The sequence below is a fragment of the Artemia franciscana genome, chromosome 3, assembly GCF_032884065.1.
Source record: "Artemia franciscana chromosome 3, ASM3288406v1, whole genome shotgun sequence".
Classification (NCBI taxonomy): domain Eukaryota; kingdom Metazoa; phylum Arthropoda; class Branchiopoda; order Anostraca; family Artemiidae; genus Artemia; species Artemia franciscana.
In genome coordinates this window covers 43822240-43841426 of record NC_088865.1, presented here as the reverse complement: position 1 = coordinate 43841426, position 19187 = coordinate 43822240, and the positions used below count along the sequence as shown (strand labels likewise).

The following is a 19187-nucleotide window of genomic DNA, read 5'->3' as shown; positions in this document are numbered from 1 at the left end:
TTTGCAAGTTTATTTAAGCAATCTATTGTGCACCCCCTGCTAAAGAAAATCCTGGATCTGCCCCTGATTCACTTATTCCTAGCCGAAGCGACTTCGTCTTTTTTACATTAATTTTCAAACTTGTTCTAGCACCCCGAACTCGCAAAACCTCTAAAAGTTCATTCATATTGCACACACTTTCACCAAAGATACTTAAATCATCAGCATAATCTAAGTCTAGGAGAGTTCCACTAGAACACAGCCCTGCTTAACTCCTGATTTACTACAAAACCTGATAAACCTTTTTTTCGTATTTATGTTTATATTAATAAAAATCAACAAATTTGCCCTCCCTCGATCTACCTAAGGACGTTTTGTCCCCCCTCCTACATCTTTATGAATTGCCTGACGCCCCTGCTTCCCTTTGAAAGTTACCATAGCTTAGCTAAATGATATACCCTTTATTACAGCAATACAGTCTGCACTGACAGGCATAGGATATAAAGGGATTAGTATAGGAATTGGTAATCTAAGCTTTAACATGTACGAAGCAGCAGCATGGATTGCTGCATATCTTGGTGTCCTCAGTATGATTGTTAAGGCTGAGTCTACTATTTAACTTATGTTTGTTTTATACATGTACATTGTTCATTTTATGTATTCTGTAATGCTATTTAATTTAACCGAACAACGTCTTCACTAAATATTAACTATTCTTCGTTTGCTTGGAGAAATTTTACTATTGAAAACTTAGGGAAGGAATGGACTATCTTTACTTTATAGCCACTTGATACACCCCCTCCTCATCAGGTGAAGAACGCATGCATATGTGCTCCCAGGATTGGGACAGATGTGCTGCCTCTTATTATGTTAAATATTAAATCAGAATAAGGGCGCCCGTATGCTCAGTGATGTCAGAGAGCCAAAATTTCAGTTACTTTATCAGTTTCGTAAAAACCAGCTTTGTCCGGCTCTCAACTTTGATGTGTTTTATAATGCTCATAAAAATACAATTTTATTTGGTTATAACAAGCTAATAAAACTAAGAAAGGGCAGAGCTCCTTACTTTCTTTCTTTGGCTCATAACCAACTTTAAAAAAGCAATGGAAAGTGGAACAAAAAGAAGAATAAGGTATTGACAGGGGATTGGATTTAATTCCCACTTACGTCTTCTTACAGTAACAATAACAGAAAGTGAAGACAGTCTTAACTTTTACCCTCTTACCCTCCAAATAAAAATGATAAAGCTACACCCCTGTCTCTGAAAAAACTTAAACGATTTCCTCTGCCTTTCGAAGCACCCATATTTTAGAACCTCACTTGATCACTGTCATCAGTGAAGTTTCCAATATTCCAGCCTTGGTTCAAAGGCTTACCTTCCTATTCTCTTAAACTTTTTTCGACTGTAAAAAAAAACACCCTGGGCTTTGGCTATTCTACTTGTCAAATCCTCAGTGCATCCACCATCTTTACTACTACTAATACTCAAGTGGGTGAATTTGTTTACTTCATCGATTTTCTCGTTATCCAGCATTACCTTGTCCCCTTCATTTGTTTCCAGACTAAGTGACTGACGTTACAAATGTCAGTAAACATGTATAGATAATGTTTCACGTTTTTCCTGTTCTTAGCAGTTTCAGGATAGTACAAAACTGCAAGTATAGCCCACTAAAATCCTCTAGAGAAAGTTTGGCTTGCATTCATCATATTTTAATTCATGACAAGTGTCCATAGATTGGCTTAACAGCTTGCACGGTATGTATTACTGAATCTACATGCCAAACATCATCACCGTGTTGATGTAAGCATTAATCACGCCTTATATTAAAAAAATTAGTAACCGTTTATATGGCGAATTTTATCAATAATGTCTCAGCATTCAATAACAGCTGCAATCTGGCGACTCGTCTGTTTGATATGAACTTCTAGCTCATTTAACTTGTTGTTTAGAGACCTTCTGTTACATAGAAAGATACTAGGCATTCGTATCTTTGCTGTAAATACTTTGTGTTTTAGGTAATGTGGTTCTGAAGCAGTCATTATGGCTGGTTCTTCATATTATGTTAATAACGGAGGTGGAATCTCGTACGGAGGGGTATATTGAACTGCTATTTGTATCCAAGGTCACTTATGTCCATAGACTTCATTCTGTTCTCTAAAATGTGGATGGGAATCAAGAGACATTGATATCATCACCCGCTTTTTTTCCCTCGCCATTCAAGTCCAGACTTTGGCGCTCAGCAGGCAATACAACCTAGCGGGCTTTTGAATAGGTTGGCTTTGAGTAGTTTAGCGAAGATAGATGATGCTGCGACAAAGCAAAATGAATTAGCCTTATGTAATGTGACCTTTCCGTATCATATCGTCATGATTAATGCACTTAATGAAGCAAGGAGGACTAATTTTCCAGTGCTCGCATTATTTCACAGAAAATTGTAGGGAAGAAGGCACAAAAAAGCCTGGGAGTTGCATTACCTTAAGTAGCAAAACAAACTTTAAAGTCTCTAAAAATTTTACAATTGACATTGCAAGATTTCAGGTTTCAAGCTCTTTTAGAGAATATCTCATATTTCTCATCAAAAATAGAGCTACGCATACAAGTATGATTTAGAAATCCTTTCCGATCTTTGTAGAATACACAAGTAAGAATGCAAATTGAAGCTACAAAAAAAGTCTGATAATACACAAGACTCCATGTCATCCAAATAATTATCTATTTGATAGTGCATCTAATCAATTCCAGTCAGAGATAATAAGGTCGGGGTTAAAAAATGCCTGTTTTGGTTATTTATTCAATTTCATGCTTCCAAGACTGAAAGTATCGGAAACATTGTTAGGTCTTCGTAAAAAAAAAAAAAAAAAAAAAAAAAAAAAAAAAAAAAAAAAAAAAAAAAAAAAAGACTACATTGCAATCACCCCTAGAGGATAATGTAAATGGCAAAGCACATCTTATAACCTAACCTAAAAATATTCTTTAACACATAGTATTTTAGGCTGAGCTAAGCCAGGCACAAGTGTTTGCTCAGGCTAAGGACTGGATTTTGCATAATATGTTGAAATAAAGATGCGCAAAGCAGAGGTGTTAAATACAGCAAAACACTTAGAGTTTTCTAACCATTTCCTACGAACCATTTCTACAGTGTTAGTACAGACTGTAGCAAAAGCCTTCTTTTATTAATAACATCCCATTTTTTTTATTAAAAATGTGGTGAGTTCCTTTTAATATGTGTGACCCATACTGTTTATTTTTTATAATTATTTGAAAAACATTATAAATTTCTAACCATTAAAAATTTTTATCTCTGGTTTAATCTGTTTCATGAAGGAAAATCTTTGAATAAGAATTGAAAAATCTTAAGGGGGGGGGGGGGGGCACTGGACTAAAAGGTGTCAATATGATTCATGCGTAAAAGATGCTTTCGTCAGACCAGTTCGTTTGTGTGAATCTGATTAGTGCTGATGTAAAATGACAAAGACCTTTTTGAAAGCCAATAATATTTTCCTATAGCAGTAAAATGCGCATTAACAGACGCGAGCAGATTCTTCGATGAATAAATTACTATGGCTTCCTTGAGACTTCCTGAATGAGTAGATCAGACTAATTTTTCTTTTTTTTTTCTTTAGAGTTGGATAAAAAAAAAATCAATTAGTTGGGAAACCTCTAATTTCTTAGAGTGGAAATACAACTGTTTTTATAGGAGGTATAAACTCTTTTAAATTTTCTATAAAGAGACTGAAAACCAACTACATGCCTGGTTGCTGTGTAATATCTGAGCAGCATTTGAAATAGGGCGTGGTCCTACCTTGTTGTTTTGGCAGCTAGAAAATTTTTGAGACGTTTCACTACAAGCAAGGGAATATCTGGATTTTACTTGTGTCAAGGGCTCCTTTTTTCGAGGATTCCTTAATTGGAATCAGAACCAAAACATTGAATGGGTCGTGTCCCCCACTCTCAAAGCTGATTTTTTTTTTTTTTTAAGGAGATAATTTATATTACAATGTGTATTATAAACCCTACCTATACCATGGCAGGATTTAATACCAAAATATGTTTAAAGCTCTTAGTTTCTTCAAAAACCATACAAGTCTAATAATAGAGAAAAATATAATATATTAGCGTGAATAGATATTTCATACTGAAATAATGTCATGTACACTACCACAAAGTATTAATATTGTGATGTAAGATAGTTCCAGTTTCTACTAGATATACCTTTCTCCACGTTTCTTACCTCTCTACCTTTCTTACGTTTCATTAATTCTGTTTGATCAGTATATTTACCTCCAGTGCTTAATCAAGTCCTAAATGATCAATTCTGAGCATTACTCTCGTAGAACCAGTTAGGTCATTTTTTCTTTGTAAAATTCCCCATTAAGCAGTGAAAAATAAAAAAAAAAACATTCTCAAAAATACACCTAAGTAGAGATACAACGTTTACTTGTGATGATATTGTTTACTTCAGAAATGGAGGGTCTTGGATGTTCTATCTTACCTCAATTTAGGGCGTTTTACCAAAACACGGTCAAAATGCTGTTTAAAAACGTGCTTTAACAATTTTTAACTTAACCCAGTAGCGTCCACCGTCCCCATCTGGGAGCACCTTACTTTAAATTCTTATGACTAACACGGTAGCAACTAGGGCAAATTTAAGTGTCCCTTAAACTGTCATAAGCATCAGAGAACTTCTCAAATTTTTTCGGACTTGAATTTGGTTTAGTTTGGTTCTCTGGATTTTTTTTTGAAATATGGATAATAAGAAAGTTTTTGAAAGCTATGCGTTTCTAATGGAATACCAGTAAAGGCTACTGCTTGAAACCTTTTGTTTAAGCGTTTTGTTGTTCTATTTCACCATTCTTCGAATCTACGAAACAATTGCACCAAAATATCAACAACAACAAAAAAGATGCAGTATCAGTTAACCAGTTCCCAACCAAAGAATTTGGGCGTTTCACAGACCTAAAATTTTCCACATGCTTCGTAGCAGGCGATCACTTATGTTTTGCAGATGGGTCCCAAGAAATGTGCTTCTATCAAAGAAACTGTAGCTATGGTAGTCGAAATAATACACGATGAGACAGACATTGATGTGGTTATTATCTATTTACCGCCCATAATTTCGGGGTGATAATAAAAAAAATATGGGGATGATTCCGGTGTAGTCAGTGATGAGAGGAAGGGAGACAAGGACAATAAAAAAATTCAATAGTCTTCCAAGTTGTCTTGCAGGGACGATAGAGCTTGGGATACTTGATACTTGTGAGTCAACCTACGTCGACCTTATCAATCTGGGTAGTTTCTAACTTCCACATTGTGCTCAGATAACATAGACAACATTCCACAGGGACTTTGTCCTAGGAAGATATTATTCTATATTGCATTTTATTACAGTCAGGCAGCTCAATAAGATAGGGCATGTGAATTAGCTCTCCCATATCCCACACGGCAAACGCAAATATCCAAAACATTTCCCAAGGAAACTCCTTTATAATGTGTCTCCCTCCCGTGACCCATCCTTATCATACCCCTATCAATGACTCTCAGAAACTGTACCCTAAATCGATGACCTCTTAGGAGAGAGAATAGAAAAATCTGCCAAAAAAAGAAAAAAGAAACACAATCTGAAGATGAAGATCTAGCAAGCAATTTTAATTATATCAATAATTTTTCCTGAAAACGAGGTTTATCTTGTAGATTTACGACAAAATGATTCATAAACTGATCATGCGAGCATTTTTATGTTTGAATCTCTAGCAGATCAAGAGCAAAATCTTGGGTAAGGAGGCCACTGGACCAAAGGCGCAAATGTGACTCGAGAAGGGCACCAAACTTAAAAGTTTATCTAAAAAGGATTGGAAAGAAAAAAAAGAACATAACAAGAGCCACAGAGATATCTGGGGGAAGTGGTCATCTCCCCCACCGACCCCATGGATCTGTTCCTGGTCTAAATTGCTTTTAACTCTTTAATTTTTATAATTTCAACCAAATTATTTATATAGTAAAAATAAATAGATAGACAGATTTATCACACAAAAGCCTTATTGGGCCATTTGCTATTTAATTAGTCACAAAACTAAAATTAAGAATTTTTTTGAGTGAGGAGTGGACAGGAACGGTTAAAAAGTTACTCCTCAACATAAATTAATGCTTCAAGTTGCCTTCCCATATCCCCATCATTGAAGCCCAGACACAATACCTTAAACAGACAGGCTCATAAGAAAGGGAATAAAATTAATCTGCCAAAAAAAAGAAAACACATTCTGAAGATGAAGAAAACACATCTAATTTCAACCAAATTAGCTATATATTTAAAATAAATAGATAGATAGAATTATTCACACGAAAACCTTATTGGGCCATTCGCTATTTAATTAGTCACAAAACTAAAATTAAGGATTTTTTGAAGGTGGAGGGGGTTTATTATTAGTCAAAACTTACTTTTCAATTTCCGGGTATTTTCGAATATTTTACCAAAATATCCGGAAATATCCTTCGATCCCCTTATAAATTCAGCCATCAGTCTTCGTCTCTCATCCATTCTATGCTCGTTTCCAGATTATTTATTTTTATTCATTTTGAACTTTTAACTGCAAGGCTACTTTTCAATATGTCATTGTGGATAGAAAAATAGCTATAAGTGTGTTACCACGTTTATGAAACGTATTGAAGATACCCCCTTTTATCTTCAACAGGTGTTTCCATTTTCTTGAAATAGGGGAAAGTTCCATGATCATAGAAATTTTTTGTGGCAATCAAAGATTTTTATGCCAATTTTGTAGATATATACTGAATTGGCTGAAGATATATAACTTTTAATCATTTTAAGTTTCAACTTTCCTCTTTGCATTCATAGAAAAGCTTTGCTTCTTGTTGTTAATTGAATAAATCACCTACAAGCAATTTATCAAATTGACAAGTATAATTAAAAAATAGTAAAATAAGAACACAATGCGAATGAAGGTGCCATAAAAATCTTGGGGGGGATAAGTTCTTACCCGTCTCCGCTGGATCCGCTCCTGTTCTTCATCATTTTGTGATCTACAAACTCTTTAAACTAGAAATTTTGGAATGCGTGTGAATAAGCATCCGTAAGGAAATTGCTTGACTCCTAAGTATTTTTTACCATGGGGGGTAAAACTGTAGCTCTGTAGATTATTATGTGTAAGTATTTCTTAGACTTACAGTTTTCTGACGGAAACCTAAAATCATCCCTTTTTTCCTTATTTTGACATTTTAGTCCCAAAGAATTTTGGCTTCCCGTTCAAGCCACCTTAACTATGGTTATATTCTTTATCTACTTGGCAATAGTACCATTAATTTTTTCACTACTCAACAGCAGTCGAATACAGCATGGTGTGTAGACTATTTAGAAATTGGCCATTTAAATTAATATAATATAAGTTGCCACTGGCATTACATTCTGAAATGGTATGTTAAGGGTTATAGTATTTTTAATAAAAGAAACCCTTGTTATCATAAGTTTACTAGCCTTTGATCAGATTCGATATTTGGGGATACAGGTTAGGTGACTGCTGGTAGGTCAGACTTAGACTTTAAATAGGGTAAGAGACCACTTTTCTTCAGCATTCTGGAAAAATAGAGATGGTCCTACATCAAACTAGGAATAATTAGTGTTTAACATTGAATGATTTTAAAAATAACCATATTTTGAATAGCCTATATTTTAAGCTAGCTTTTTCATTAGGATATCTGCCATACAGCTAATGAAATAGTAAAGTTTATATATAGAGAAAGATTTCTCAGCCAATCATCATATAGCCATTAGAAAATTTTCTGGTATATATATAACAGTTCATATTCTTGACTTAACAGCAAAGTGATCATGCCACTCAATGCCTTTTTTATGCTCTTTGCAGTAAAATTCTAGTTATTTGACTTCTTGCTATATCAGAAAGAGTTTAGGTTAGGAAAATGAAACTTTCAGGGACAAATCTACATACTAAAGTATGTCCTGGGAAGGTGTTTTGAAGCAACTACCTCCACTTCTTCTCCCTCTAGAGGCCTTGACCTTTAAAAATATGTGTGTTATAAAAGTGAAACCTTGCAAAATAAATCTTCTGCTCAAATGAGGCACAAGAAAAGTGTTTTGAGGCTCTGGAAAAAAAACCTGTATATGAATTAAAATTCTACTTAAAAGGAATTGCATTTTTCAAAGATTAAAGCAATTGAAACAGAGATTGAAAACTCAAACTAAGGCCAACAATTTGTTTGTCAGAATTCAGATAGGCCATGGATAATGGCCTACAATTGGGTCTAAAATTGTAGTTAACACACTTTGAAGGTGCTTCCATTAAACTTTACCCCAACCCCCTAATGAGTAAATATGCACATATTTATTTATATATTTGCCATGTGTCACTCAAGTTTCAAGCTGTATAGGCCACTTGTAAATTGAGTCAATAGAGACAAAATCAAGAAACAGTTGGGAAATGTATAGTTTGGACTAGACTCTATGTTTGCACACTTTGCTTAAGTATACCAGAACTGCCTCCAAATATATTATGAAGTGTTCAACTAGTAAAAAAATGGTTTTTTAACTTGTTTCATTCACAATAGCACCAATTGTAGGCTAATACCCTGCCACTTATGCAATCTTGTAAGTCCTAGAAATAAAAAAGTGGTAGACATAATAACTTTGTAATTCCTTTCCAGCATGTATTTTTGGCTTTTGATCCATTCCTGAAATTCAACTTCTTTTTCAGATAGCAGGGAACCCCTAAACTAGAATTTTACTCATATTCAATTCTGAGCCCTTAAATTGGACCCTGGAGGAGACACAATGTCCATGGTTTTGCCATTAAAAGTGGGGTATAAAATTGACCCTTTGTTTATAAGTAAATTAATTGTAATCAATAAGTTCCAAATTTATTCATTATGATATAATACTATGGTTCCTAAAGTTGACTAGGCTCCAACCCATCTAAAAAAAATGTCCTCCAATCACTTTTGAGTATTAAAAAGAGCACTAGCTGTTAAATTTTCAAAAAATTACCCTTTAATCACTTTCAACTATTAAAAACAGCACTAGTTGTTTCAATTTTACAAAAATGCCCTCCAAACAGTTCCAACCCATCTAGAAAATTGCCCTCTAATCTCTTTCAACTATTAAAAATAGCACTAGCCATTTCAATTTTCAAAAAAAAATTGCCCTCCAAACACTTTGAATGGCTCCAACCTAATTTAAGAAAAATTGCACTCCAATAACTTTTGACTATTAAAAAGAGCACTAGCTGTTTCAAATTAAAAAAAATTGCCCTCCAAACACTTTGAGCAGTTCCAACCCATCTCAAAAAAATTTCCTTCCATTCACTCAACTATTATTAATACTTCCTGGAGAGGTGTAAAGAGGGATTATTTAATAGACTATAATAGAGAAGGAGCATGGATAGCTGTGTTGGTCTCACATGGTGATACAGTGAGTTTTAAGTAGTAATAGTAGCAGTAGTCCTAGATAGGGTAACACCCTCAGTACTCAGACAGTGCCTTATCTTGGAAATATATTTTGACTAAAATGATTGGCTTTCTATACTCTTGCAATTTTTTCATATTTAACTTGGACTAAACTCACCCTTACAGTCTGGTTTATTAAAATATAGTTATTCTGCTTCACAACACTTGCCTTGGATTGAATATATCTGTGATAAGAGTCTGTCTGTGATATAGAAACTTAGTTCTAACTTTTCTAAGTCAAGGGGTTTCTTATAATATATACCCTTGGAAAGTGCTACAATTTACCCTTTCTTTATTTCTAGGGCTTAGGGATGGCATAGATGACAGGTTTATATCTTGTTTAAATTTTTACAAAAAGCAATTTACCTTAGTCATTGGTTTCAGTCTCTTTTTCTTTGTCTGTAGTTTTTGAAAATGTAATCCCTATTATTTCAACATGATTTTAAGCTATATTAAGGCTTTTTTCTTAAATCTAAGGTTTAAAATTTTAAGTTTTTGAAAACATATAAAACCTTATAAATCAGGGATGGAGTAAAGGTATGAGACTCAAAACACTTTCCTTGTCTTCATTTGAGCAGTGCATCTATTTCTCAATGTTTCACTTTTATAGCACCAAGGTTGTAAAATGTCAATGCCCTGATCATAGGTGGCATGCCAATAAGACATTGATTTGAGAATATAATATGGTGATAACAGGTATACTAGCCCACCTTGGTCTTCATATTGTCAAAAACTTTTTTTTGGTTTTCATGTTCATTTCAGAAGCAACTCCTTTTATAAAAGAGCAACTCTGGTGATTAAATCAAAATATAGAAATGATTGTGTACTCCAGGAGTCAATAATAATAAATTTTCTATGCAGTTGAAGAATATCTGACAAAGAATTTTTCAATCCCAGAAAGAAACTGATTATGGATTTTTCAATTCTACGAAAGAAACTGTACTTCAGTATAATGGAAAACAAAACGTTTCATTTTTGTGAGCTGGGACTGTGCTGTGACACAGCTAGAGGGTGAATTGTAAATGTATTCTTAGGTCACCAATTTTCAACTTTTTCAAATGGGAGTTAATGTAAAGTTAGAACTGTCTACACCTATGATGTTAATATAAAGTAGAATGTTAGAAACATCTCCCTCTTCTTCTAAGGGACCAGAAGAACTATATGGTCTACCTCTGTTTTTTAATTCAGATGAAGAACAAAGGAAATGGTCCCTTGGACTCATTTAAGGTAAATTTGCACCATAAATCATTAGTCTGTTGGTCCATTCAAAATTATGAAGTATCATGTGTAGTGTCACATTTCTCTCAGTGTTATAACCATGAAAATAGATAGTTGTAAACTAGTTAAATTTGACAATGTCTTTCATATGTAAAAATTCAAATATTGGCTTTCTGATGACTCCCAAAGACAATTCTAACTTCCAAGGAATGCACAAATCTCTAATGCTGTATTTTTACCTCTTTTTGCTGACTTTTCACATCTGTTTCATTTTTTTATTCAGCACTCACTACTATCAAAAACTGCATAATTGATTAGAAGATATTTTTGTTAAGGGTTTGGTTTTTTCCTAAACTTTCAAAGATATGTATGGTTGTGTAAGTTTCTATTTAAACTATTCAAAAAGTTAGATTTAATGTTTGCTTTCTTTGTTTTTGAAGTGTTTATGTTTTATATGTATTCTTACATGTTAGTTGTTTCATTTTAAAACAATATTTTGGAGTGACTGTTGAATCAGCATGTCAATTGAAGGGGGGATTGTGTTGAGTTTCTTGACTTCCCTCCCCCTCCAGATTAAAAGCACCCTTTTTGCCATTTTCTTTAAAAACAGTTTTTTGGTACTGTAATTTCAGTTTTTCATAAATTGAAAAACAAAAACAAATCTTCCCCTAAATTTGAATAAGTGACTTGTCCCCTCCTCCTCCTACATACTTAATCACAAGGAATGATAATATTTCATTTTTAGTCCAACTTATATGTGCTCTATGAGCATGCAGCTGGATATGCTCTGTTTAAAGTTCGTGAGTTTGAAGAGGCTGGTGCGTTCCTTCCCCAAGTGGAACAGTCAGTTACTGATTTGTCCAGATTCAACAGTGTAGTGAAACTAATGGGTTTTAGTCCCTTCAAGTCAGCTGCACATGCATTGGAAAATATGAATGCTGTTTCAGAAGGTAGGGTTATTTGATCATTAGACAAGGTAAAAAAAAAAAATGTGAACAATTGAATTGCTCATGGTGCTGTACAATAAGTTTTTTTTTTTTTTTTTTTTTTTTTTTTTTTTTTTTTTTTTTTTTTTTTTTTTTTTTTTTACATTCCAAGCCTTTGACACTGCTGCTGATTCTGATAAATTATTAGAACCAAGACAGATTTTAATATTGCACATTTTCTTTAAAAAAGAAGATGACATGTAGAACCAGGGCTTGTATGGAAAAAGTTCCAAAGCTGCCAGTAGCAGAATTCAACAGAATTCCAAACACTGCAAAATCTGCTATCAAATTTCACTAGGCCATGAAAACTGCCAAGTAGCATTGCTACTATGCTGCCCCACTTTTCCACAGCAGGACCAGGGTATTTCTTTTTTGAAGAGGCAGATGTGGGGCTAAACTTAAAAACAAGCATTTCTAATTGACTGTTTCATATATAACTACTAATTTGTTCATATTCAAAGGTGTAATGGAACTTGTGGACCTTAGTCCCTTTGCTCTGCTGCATATCCTTGAAAAGAAGATCTGATTTAGTTTACATAGAAAAGTAACTACAAAAACTGTTAAATTTTTGAATTTTCCCTGTAAAAATATGCTTTTACTTTCAAGTAGGCCTAACGTTCGAGATGCTCAAGTTGAGCATGTTACTCAAATATAAGGATTCTATATAATATAATGCCAAGAAAGAAAATATGTTGAGAAGCTAGTCCATGAATTTTTCCATTCTCATCAGCATTAGAATTAAAATAGCAAATATATTCTAATCTTACCAGGTGATGTTAGCGCCTATTTCTACATACCTAGCTAAACTGATGCATGCATTGAAACCTTTGATACACTAGTGTGGCGTTTTCTTTTCTGTAGACTTAATCCATGTGCATTGGAAGCTATGCCATTTTTGAATGATATAAAATAGAAATTAATCCATTTTTTTAGTTGTAATTTATATTTTTTTAAAAATTGATAATATTAAAATACTGATTAATGGAAGCTATCATTTTTTTGTCTTAATTGTTCATAATAAAAAAGTTCAGCAGGAGTTTTTTTTTTCAGTAAACTCCCACTGAAATTCCAATGTTTAAAATTAAATCTTTATGTGTGAACCTGAGTAATAGTGATTTAAGAATGTCATGCTCTGCTTTCTAATCTAGAATTGTTGATAGTTTGTATTCCTAATTCTGATCTTTTTTTACTATTTCTGAATTCTGAGTTCTTTATTTAACAATAAAATTCAAGACAATCTCCCCAATAAGGCTCCATGGCCGGGAAAGAACAGAGGAGAAAAAAATACCAACACACAAAAAAATATAAAAAAAATCCAAAGACAAAATTGAGTCACCCACCTTAATAATCCCCCAAAAATGACAAGCTAGCCAGGGGGTAGCGCATGATTTCACCAACTCAATTAAATATCCAACTCAGTCCAGAGACATCAACTCCAAGGGAAACTGGGATATAAAATAGAGACAAAAAAAAACAAACAAAATTATTTACTAGCTAGAAAATCTCTAACATAATTTTTGAACATACCAAACAAGTGGCAGCTTCGTATGATCTCTGGGAGCGTGTTCCAGATCCTGTGGCAAGCTGTCAGAGGGTTGAAGTCAGACCTCACTGATGGTGTGTGAAGAACCAGTAAATTGTTGGAAATGCAGAGATGATAAGTTGATTGATCAGAAACAAAAGATATATTAATACATAGGACAGCAGGAAGATGGCCATACAACTGTAAAAAAATGAAAGAAGAACAAGAAAGAAAATAGAGAGATTTCAAATCAAGTAAGGGTTTAATTGAAAATTGGTTAGTTTCCTGAATAAGAGTCCTTGCTTTATCATAAAGTTTTGAAAGTGGCTTCAGAGACGAGGGAAAAGTTGACATCAAATAACTTTATTATTGTTATTATTATTATTTCTGTTAAAAGAATGGACCATTAGTGACTAGATGATTATCTAGGCATAGTTTATGGGACTTCCAACTCTTTAAAACTACTGACAGGGCTCATTTTTGGATGGATTCAGTTTTGTTCCACTCATCCCATGTAATGCCAGCGATTCTATAATGAGCAAGCATATTTGAACAAAGGGTGGAAAAAGGAAGTATAAATCCTTAAAGAAGGAGAAGGGGGTGCCTCAAATTTGTTAAGAAGCTTAAGGAGGAAAACAGAATCATTAGCTTTGAGAATGATGCTGTTAATATGGATGGTTTGCTTTATATTAGGAGAAAGTGAGAAAAGAAAGTTTCAAGAAGGGACAGAAGTAAGAAAAAGGGGTAAGGATTTGAGAAAAAATTTTGGTTTGGTATTTAATTTACAGAGCTTGACTTGTGCATAAGTCTGAGGCATCACACAGAATATTGCTGAGGATACCCATATGGCTGCCCATTGCGTTTTTTTAACGGGTTTCTATGACTGCTATGTCATCAATAAATTTCCATCCAATAAGCAATAAGCAAATTCCTTAGCAAGGTTACCAAGGAATTTGAGTCAGCACTTAAAATAGGAGGGGTCTAGGAGAGAATCTGGTTGTATTTCACTATGGACAGAGAAAGGATAGGAATAGTTATTTAATTATTTGACTATTTGTCATCTGTCTGATTCAGCGATAAGCCTCTCAACTGATAGGTTGTGATTGACAAGGACAAGTGGTTTTTGGAGATTGACAGGAATTAAATTCACTGAGATATAGGGGGGATGCAGCAAAGATGAATTTTTATAAATCTGAGGAGGGTGGGGGTGGCAATTTTGTTTTGTTTTCCATTTTTTTTTATATATAAAATTCCGCAGAAAGGCCATTTTTTGTGAAAATTATAAAAAGGCCATTGTAAAATTTGGTAGGGTTACAGATGCCACTCCTGCTCAATTGAAGCCGCTGAATACCACCATCTTTTTTCAAGTGGGTCATCTGGGAACGTAGTTTAATAAACGGGCAATAATTTGACCAAGCAATGGCCCCAGTTTGTGGGTATGTACTTATATAGCAACTACAACATCTGTTTGTTTGATTTCCAAGACCTTTACAAGATTCTATCTAGTTGAACCTGTCATTTTATGGCTTTATAAAAGCTTGTCTATATCACACTATCCAATCCATATTATATTTATTGTAAATTATTCACATTGATTAAGAGAGGGAAGTACCTTTTGCCCATTAGCAAATAGAACAATTTTAAAGCCTTGGCCCTACCCCCATGTGACCTGTTTGTAGGATTGCCTTCCCCCTTCCATTGACTAATTTTTGTGTTTGCGTTTGCTGATACCTTAATATTATTTAGCAGAAGGAAAGAAAGTATCACTTAATGTCTTGAATAGCCAGTATATATATATGTATATATATATATATATATATATATATATATATATATATATATATATATATATATATATATATATATATATATTTCATGCCATACTTCCTTCTAAATTCCAAGGCTAGCAGCAGTTTCCTTGGATTTTTATTCAGAACAACTATTGCTTTTTCCATGGATGCATGTTTACAAGCACTGCATCCCTGTTTATTAGTTTCAAAGTTCATCACATTTTCAATCGTAATCAAATTTTCAATTAGCAAATTCGGTATCAAGACTGCCACCATTTTGATATGAAAAGTGCCCATCTATGTTAATTGTTTCTAAAAGCTACTCATTATGTTCTCTGGAGTCTAGATTTTTTATTTATAGGCTTATTTGTAGAATCTTTGATGCTGAAAATATGAAAAGCCCTGATCTAATAACCAGCTGTTAAAAGTGGAAACTAATGTGTATCTAAAAGCAGAATTAGGAATCCTTAACGTCGTTTCTGCAGGAAACATGAATGATTAGTAACCTTGCTTGCTATGCTTCATGTAATAGGGACGTTTCCACTGAGATACTTGTCAGCTAGAGTTAAAATACAGTATATCTCTCAGTTTATTATTTTTCCTCTCTTGCCTGTACTTTCCACAGCCATTATGTTTATATTCTTTAATAATATTAGATTATTAATAATAATCACAGTTTTAATTAATAAATATTTAATCATATAATCATAGGTGTCCTGACAGACGACCTCCGTTTATTTCTCGAGACAAATTTACCAAAGGATGATGTAGTCCTTGGTGTTATTGAACCTAAGCTTGGTGCAGCAATTAATGAAATGGTAAACATCAATTGCCAGCACACAGGGGTTGTCCCAGAAGTCGTAAGAGGTATTAGGTGTCATTTTGCTTCTATGATCAAAGGATTTACTCCACAATCAGCTTCTGTTGCTCAGCTTGGTTTGGGCCATAGTTATTCGCGTGCCAAGTGAAGTTTAATGTCCACAGGCAGACAATATGATTATACAGTCGATTGCCCTATTAGATCAACTGGATAAAGATATCAACACATTTGCAATGAGAATTAGGTAAGTTCGTGTATGAATTATATTTGCTTTATAGTTAAGACGCTAATGAGCTTTGGGGTAATCATTTCTCTCTCTCTCTCTCTCGCTCTCCTCTCGCTCTCTCTCTCTCTCTCTCGCTCTCTCTCGCTCTCTCTCGCTCTCTCTCGCTCTCTCTCGCTCTCTCTCGCTCTCTCTCGCTCTCTCTCGCTCTCTCTCGCTCTCTCTCGCTCTCTCTCGCTCTCTCTCGCTCTCTCTCGCTCTCTCTCGCTCTCTCTCGCTCTCTCTCGCTCTCTCTCGCTCTCTCTCTCTCTCTCTCTCTCTCTCTCTCTCCTCTCCTCTCTAAAATGGACATTTTAGAAAAAAGGTTCTAAAATGTCCATCAGTTTCATCCTGTAAATTAAGGTTGCACATAGTGGGAGGGGCCAATATTCGTTCAAACTACCCCAAGGGAAATCCTTTGACAGTCCATATTCTTTCTAAAGCTTGAATCTCTGTGTGCCTATCCTGTATATAGTGTTCCATAGGGAACCATAATTGTTGAGTTTATTTTTGAACCCTTGTTAATTTATTGACAATATTAAATCTTGTTTGTGATATACTTATTATACGTACAATTTTTTTAATGGTTCAAGGATTCAGCTAAAATCGTAATGGACCCTCAGAGCTTTCTATAGGGCAAGGGACAATAAATACTAAAATAAAAAAAAGTGCAATTTCAGCTAACTTTCCATGTTTCTGGACAGAGTTGTTTCCTCCCTCGTCTGTATAGAGGTATTTGAAGAATGGATTGGTGTAATGTCTTAATTCCATTGAAATTCTAGGATTGAGACCGGGCTGCATTTAATCTGACTTGGATTTTCTAAATTCCGACTCCAAAGATTTGTACAGTTAAAGCATTGCTAGTGATAAGGGTGTTCACGGGTTTTAGACTATCAGGATTATCTTTAAAAGGGAAAGGGAATCTAAATTGATTGAAAGTGATGATGCCTATCTGATTGTGAGATACATAAGATTCAGAAAATTTTGAGAAGGTCAGGTTGGACTGAATGAAAGTCAATAGTGTGATAGCACTTTTTAAAGTATCAGCCTCGCCTCTCCATTGTAGACAAGGTTATTAATTTTCTTTCTCAATTTTTCATTTTGCAGGAGTGCGCTAGGTGGTCTTAGTTGGAAAGTCCATGCAAACTGTATGGATTTTTTTTATGGTTTACGATGCTGGGTTTGGTGTGTTTCCTTTACTGGGATTAAATAAAAAAAAACTAGTTTTTTTAAATGAAAGTAAGGAGCGACTTTAAAACTTAAAACGAACAGAAATTACTCCGTATGTGGAATGGGGTGTCCCCTCCGCAATCCCTCGCTCTTTACGTTAAAGTTTTTAATTGATTTAAAACGTAGAATTGTGGCAAAGAGTCAAACTTTAGCGTAAAGAGCGAGGGATTGCGGAGGGGACAACCCATTTCACATACGGAGTAATTTCTGTTCGTTTTAAGTTTTAATGTCGCTCTTTACTTTCATTTAAAAAAACTATTTTTTTTTATTTAATTTCTGAACGTTTTTGAATTAATGCATGTTTGATTTTGGCTCTCCGCACATAAATTATTAAAATAAATTTGCATATTTTTAACGAACGTTTTTATTAGTAAAAATATACGTAACTTAAGAATTAACTTACGTAACAAACTATTATTCTCTTATGTTTTTATTATGTATATGAGGGGGTTTGTTCCCTCGTTGATACCTCGCTCTTTACACTAAATTTTAATTTTTGTCTCAATTCTATAAGAATAACCTTGAATCAGAAAGGCCGTAGAATAAATAGTTGAAATTACTAAAAATACTTTAGCATAAAGAACGAGGTATTTATCTCCTCCTAAATACCTTGCTCTTTATGCTAAAACATTTTTAGAACCCCTCATATGCGTAATAATTTCTGTTCGTTTTAAGTTTTAATGCTATTCCTTAGTTTCAATTGAAAAAAACTTTTTCATGTTTATTTTTTCATTATTTTATTACAGTAATGCTAGAAAATACCGCGCCCTTTTAATTGAATTTCTCTTCCCCCATGATATATTCTTCCAAGAAAAGATCCTTCCACATAGCTTCCTCCCCTCAACCCCACTCCCAAAACCAACAAAATCCCCCCCGAAAATGTCTACAGTTCCCAATAACCATTACTGTGTGTAAACACTGGTCAAACTTTGTAACTTGCAGCCCCTCCCCCAGGGACTGTGGGGGAGTAAGTCATCCCCAAAGACATAGTTGTTATGGTTTTCGACTATGCGGAACAAAATGGGTATCTCAAAATTTTGATCCGTTGACTTTTGGAAAAAAAAGAGCGTGGGAGGGGGCCTAGGTGCCCTCCAATTTTTTGGTCACTTAAAAAGGGCACAAGAACTTTTCATTTCCGTTAGAATGAGCCCTCTTGCGACATTCTAGGATCACTTGGTCGATACGATGACCCCTGGGGGAAAAAAACAAATAAACACGCACCCGTGATCTGTCTTCTGGCAAAAAATACGAAATTCCACATTTTTGTAGATAGGAGCATGCAATTTTCGCTGTAGAGTTCTCTGATACGTTGAATGCGATGATGCGATTTTCGTTAAGATTCTATGACTTTTAGGGGGTGTTTCCCCCTATTTTCCAAAATAAGGCAAATTTTCTCAGACTCGTAACTTTTGATGACAAAGACTAAATTTGATGAAACTTATATATTTAAAATCAGCATGAAAATCCGATTCTTTTTATGTATCTTTTAGCATCAAAATTATGTTTTTTAGAGTCTCGTTTACTATTGAGCCGGGTCGCTCCTTACTAAGTTCGTTACCACGAATTGTTTGATTTGGACAATGTTGTCAATGAAAATCATAAACGAAACGCTTATTTATTTTTACTTTTTTTTTCTTTAAGCTTTCCTTTTCCAGGAAGAATTCTTTGGCAACCCTGATCTCTTAGAAACATTTGACATTTCAGACAATGTTTTCACTGTGTAGGTTTTAGTTAAACATTTACAAAGTTGTTTTTTTTATATACCATTGTATTTTAATTGTTTAAAAAGCTGCAAAAACTATAGAGTATAAGAAACATGGAAATTCCAGCAGAGATAAGAGGCAATTGATTCTATATCCTATCTAATGATTGTTTAGGATATGCTAAATGTATTATTTTATAAATAGCTGC

At 34.2% G+C, this 19187-nt stretch overlaps 1 protein-coding gene across 2 annotated transcripts in view; it reads left to right on the top strand.

The window, feature by feature from the left end:
* The first annotated feature begins 7302 nt into the window (after positions 1-7302).
* The window catches only part of LOC136025300 (nucleolar protein 56-like), an 86990-nt gene continuing 75105 nt past the window's right edge, over positions 7303-19187 (top strand). The window contains exon 1 of one of the 2 annotated variants that reach the window (XM_065701194.1): positions 7303-7405. In XM_065701194.1, the coding sequence (XP_065557266.1) occupies positions 7403-7405 (3 nt within the window). In that variant the 5' untranslated portion in view covers positions 7303-7402. The remainder of the gene's footprint in view (positions 7406-19187) is intronic. The other variant, XM_065701195.1, reaches the window with a different exon arrangement.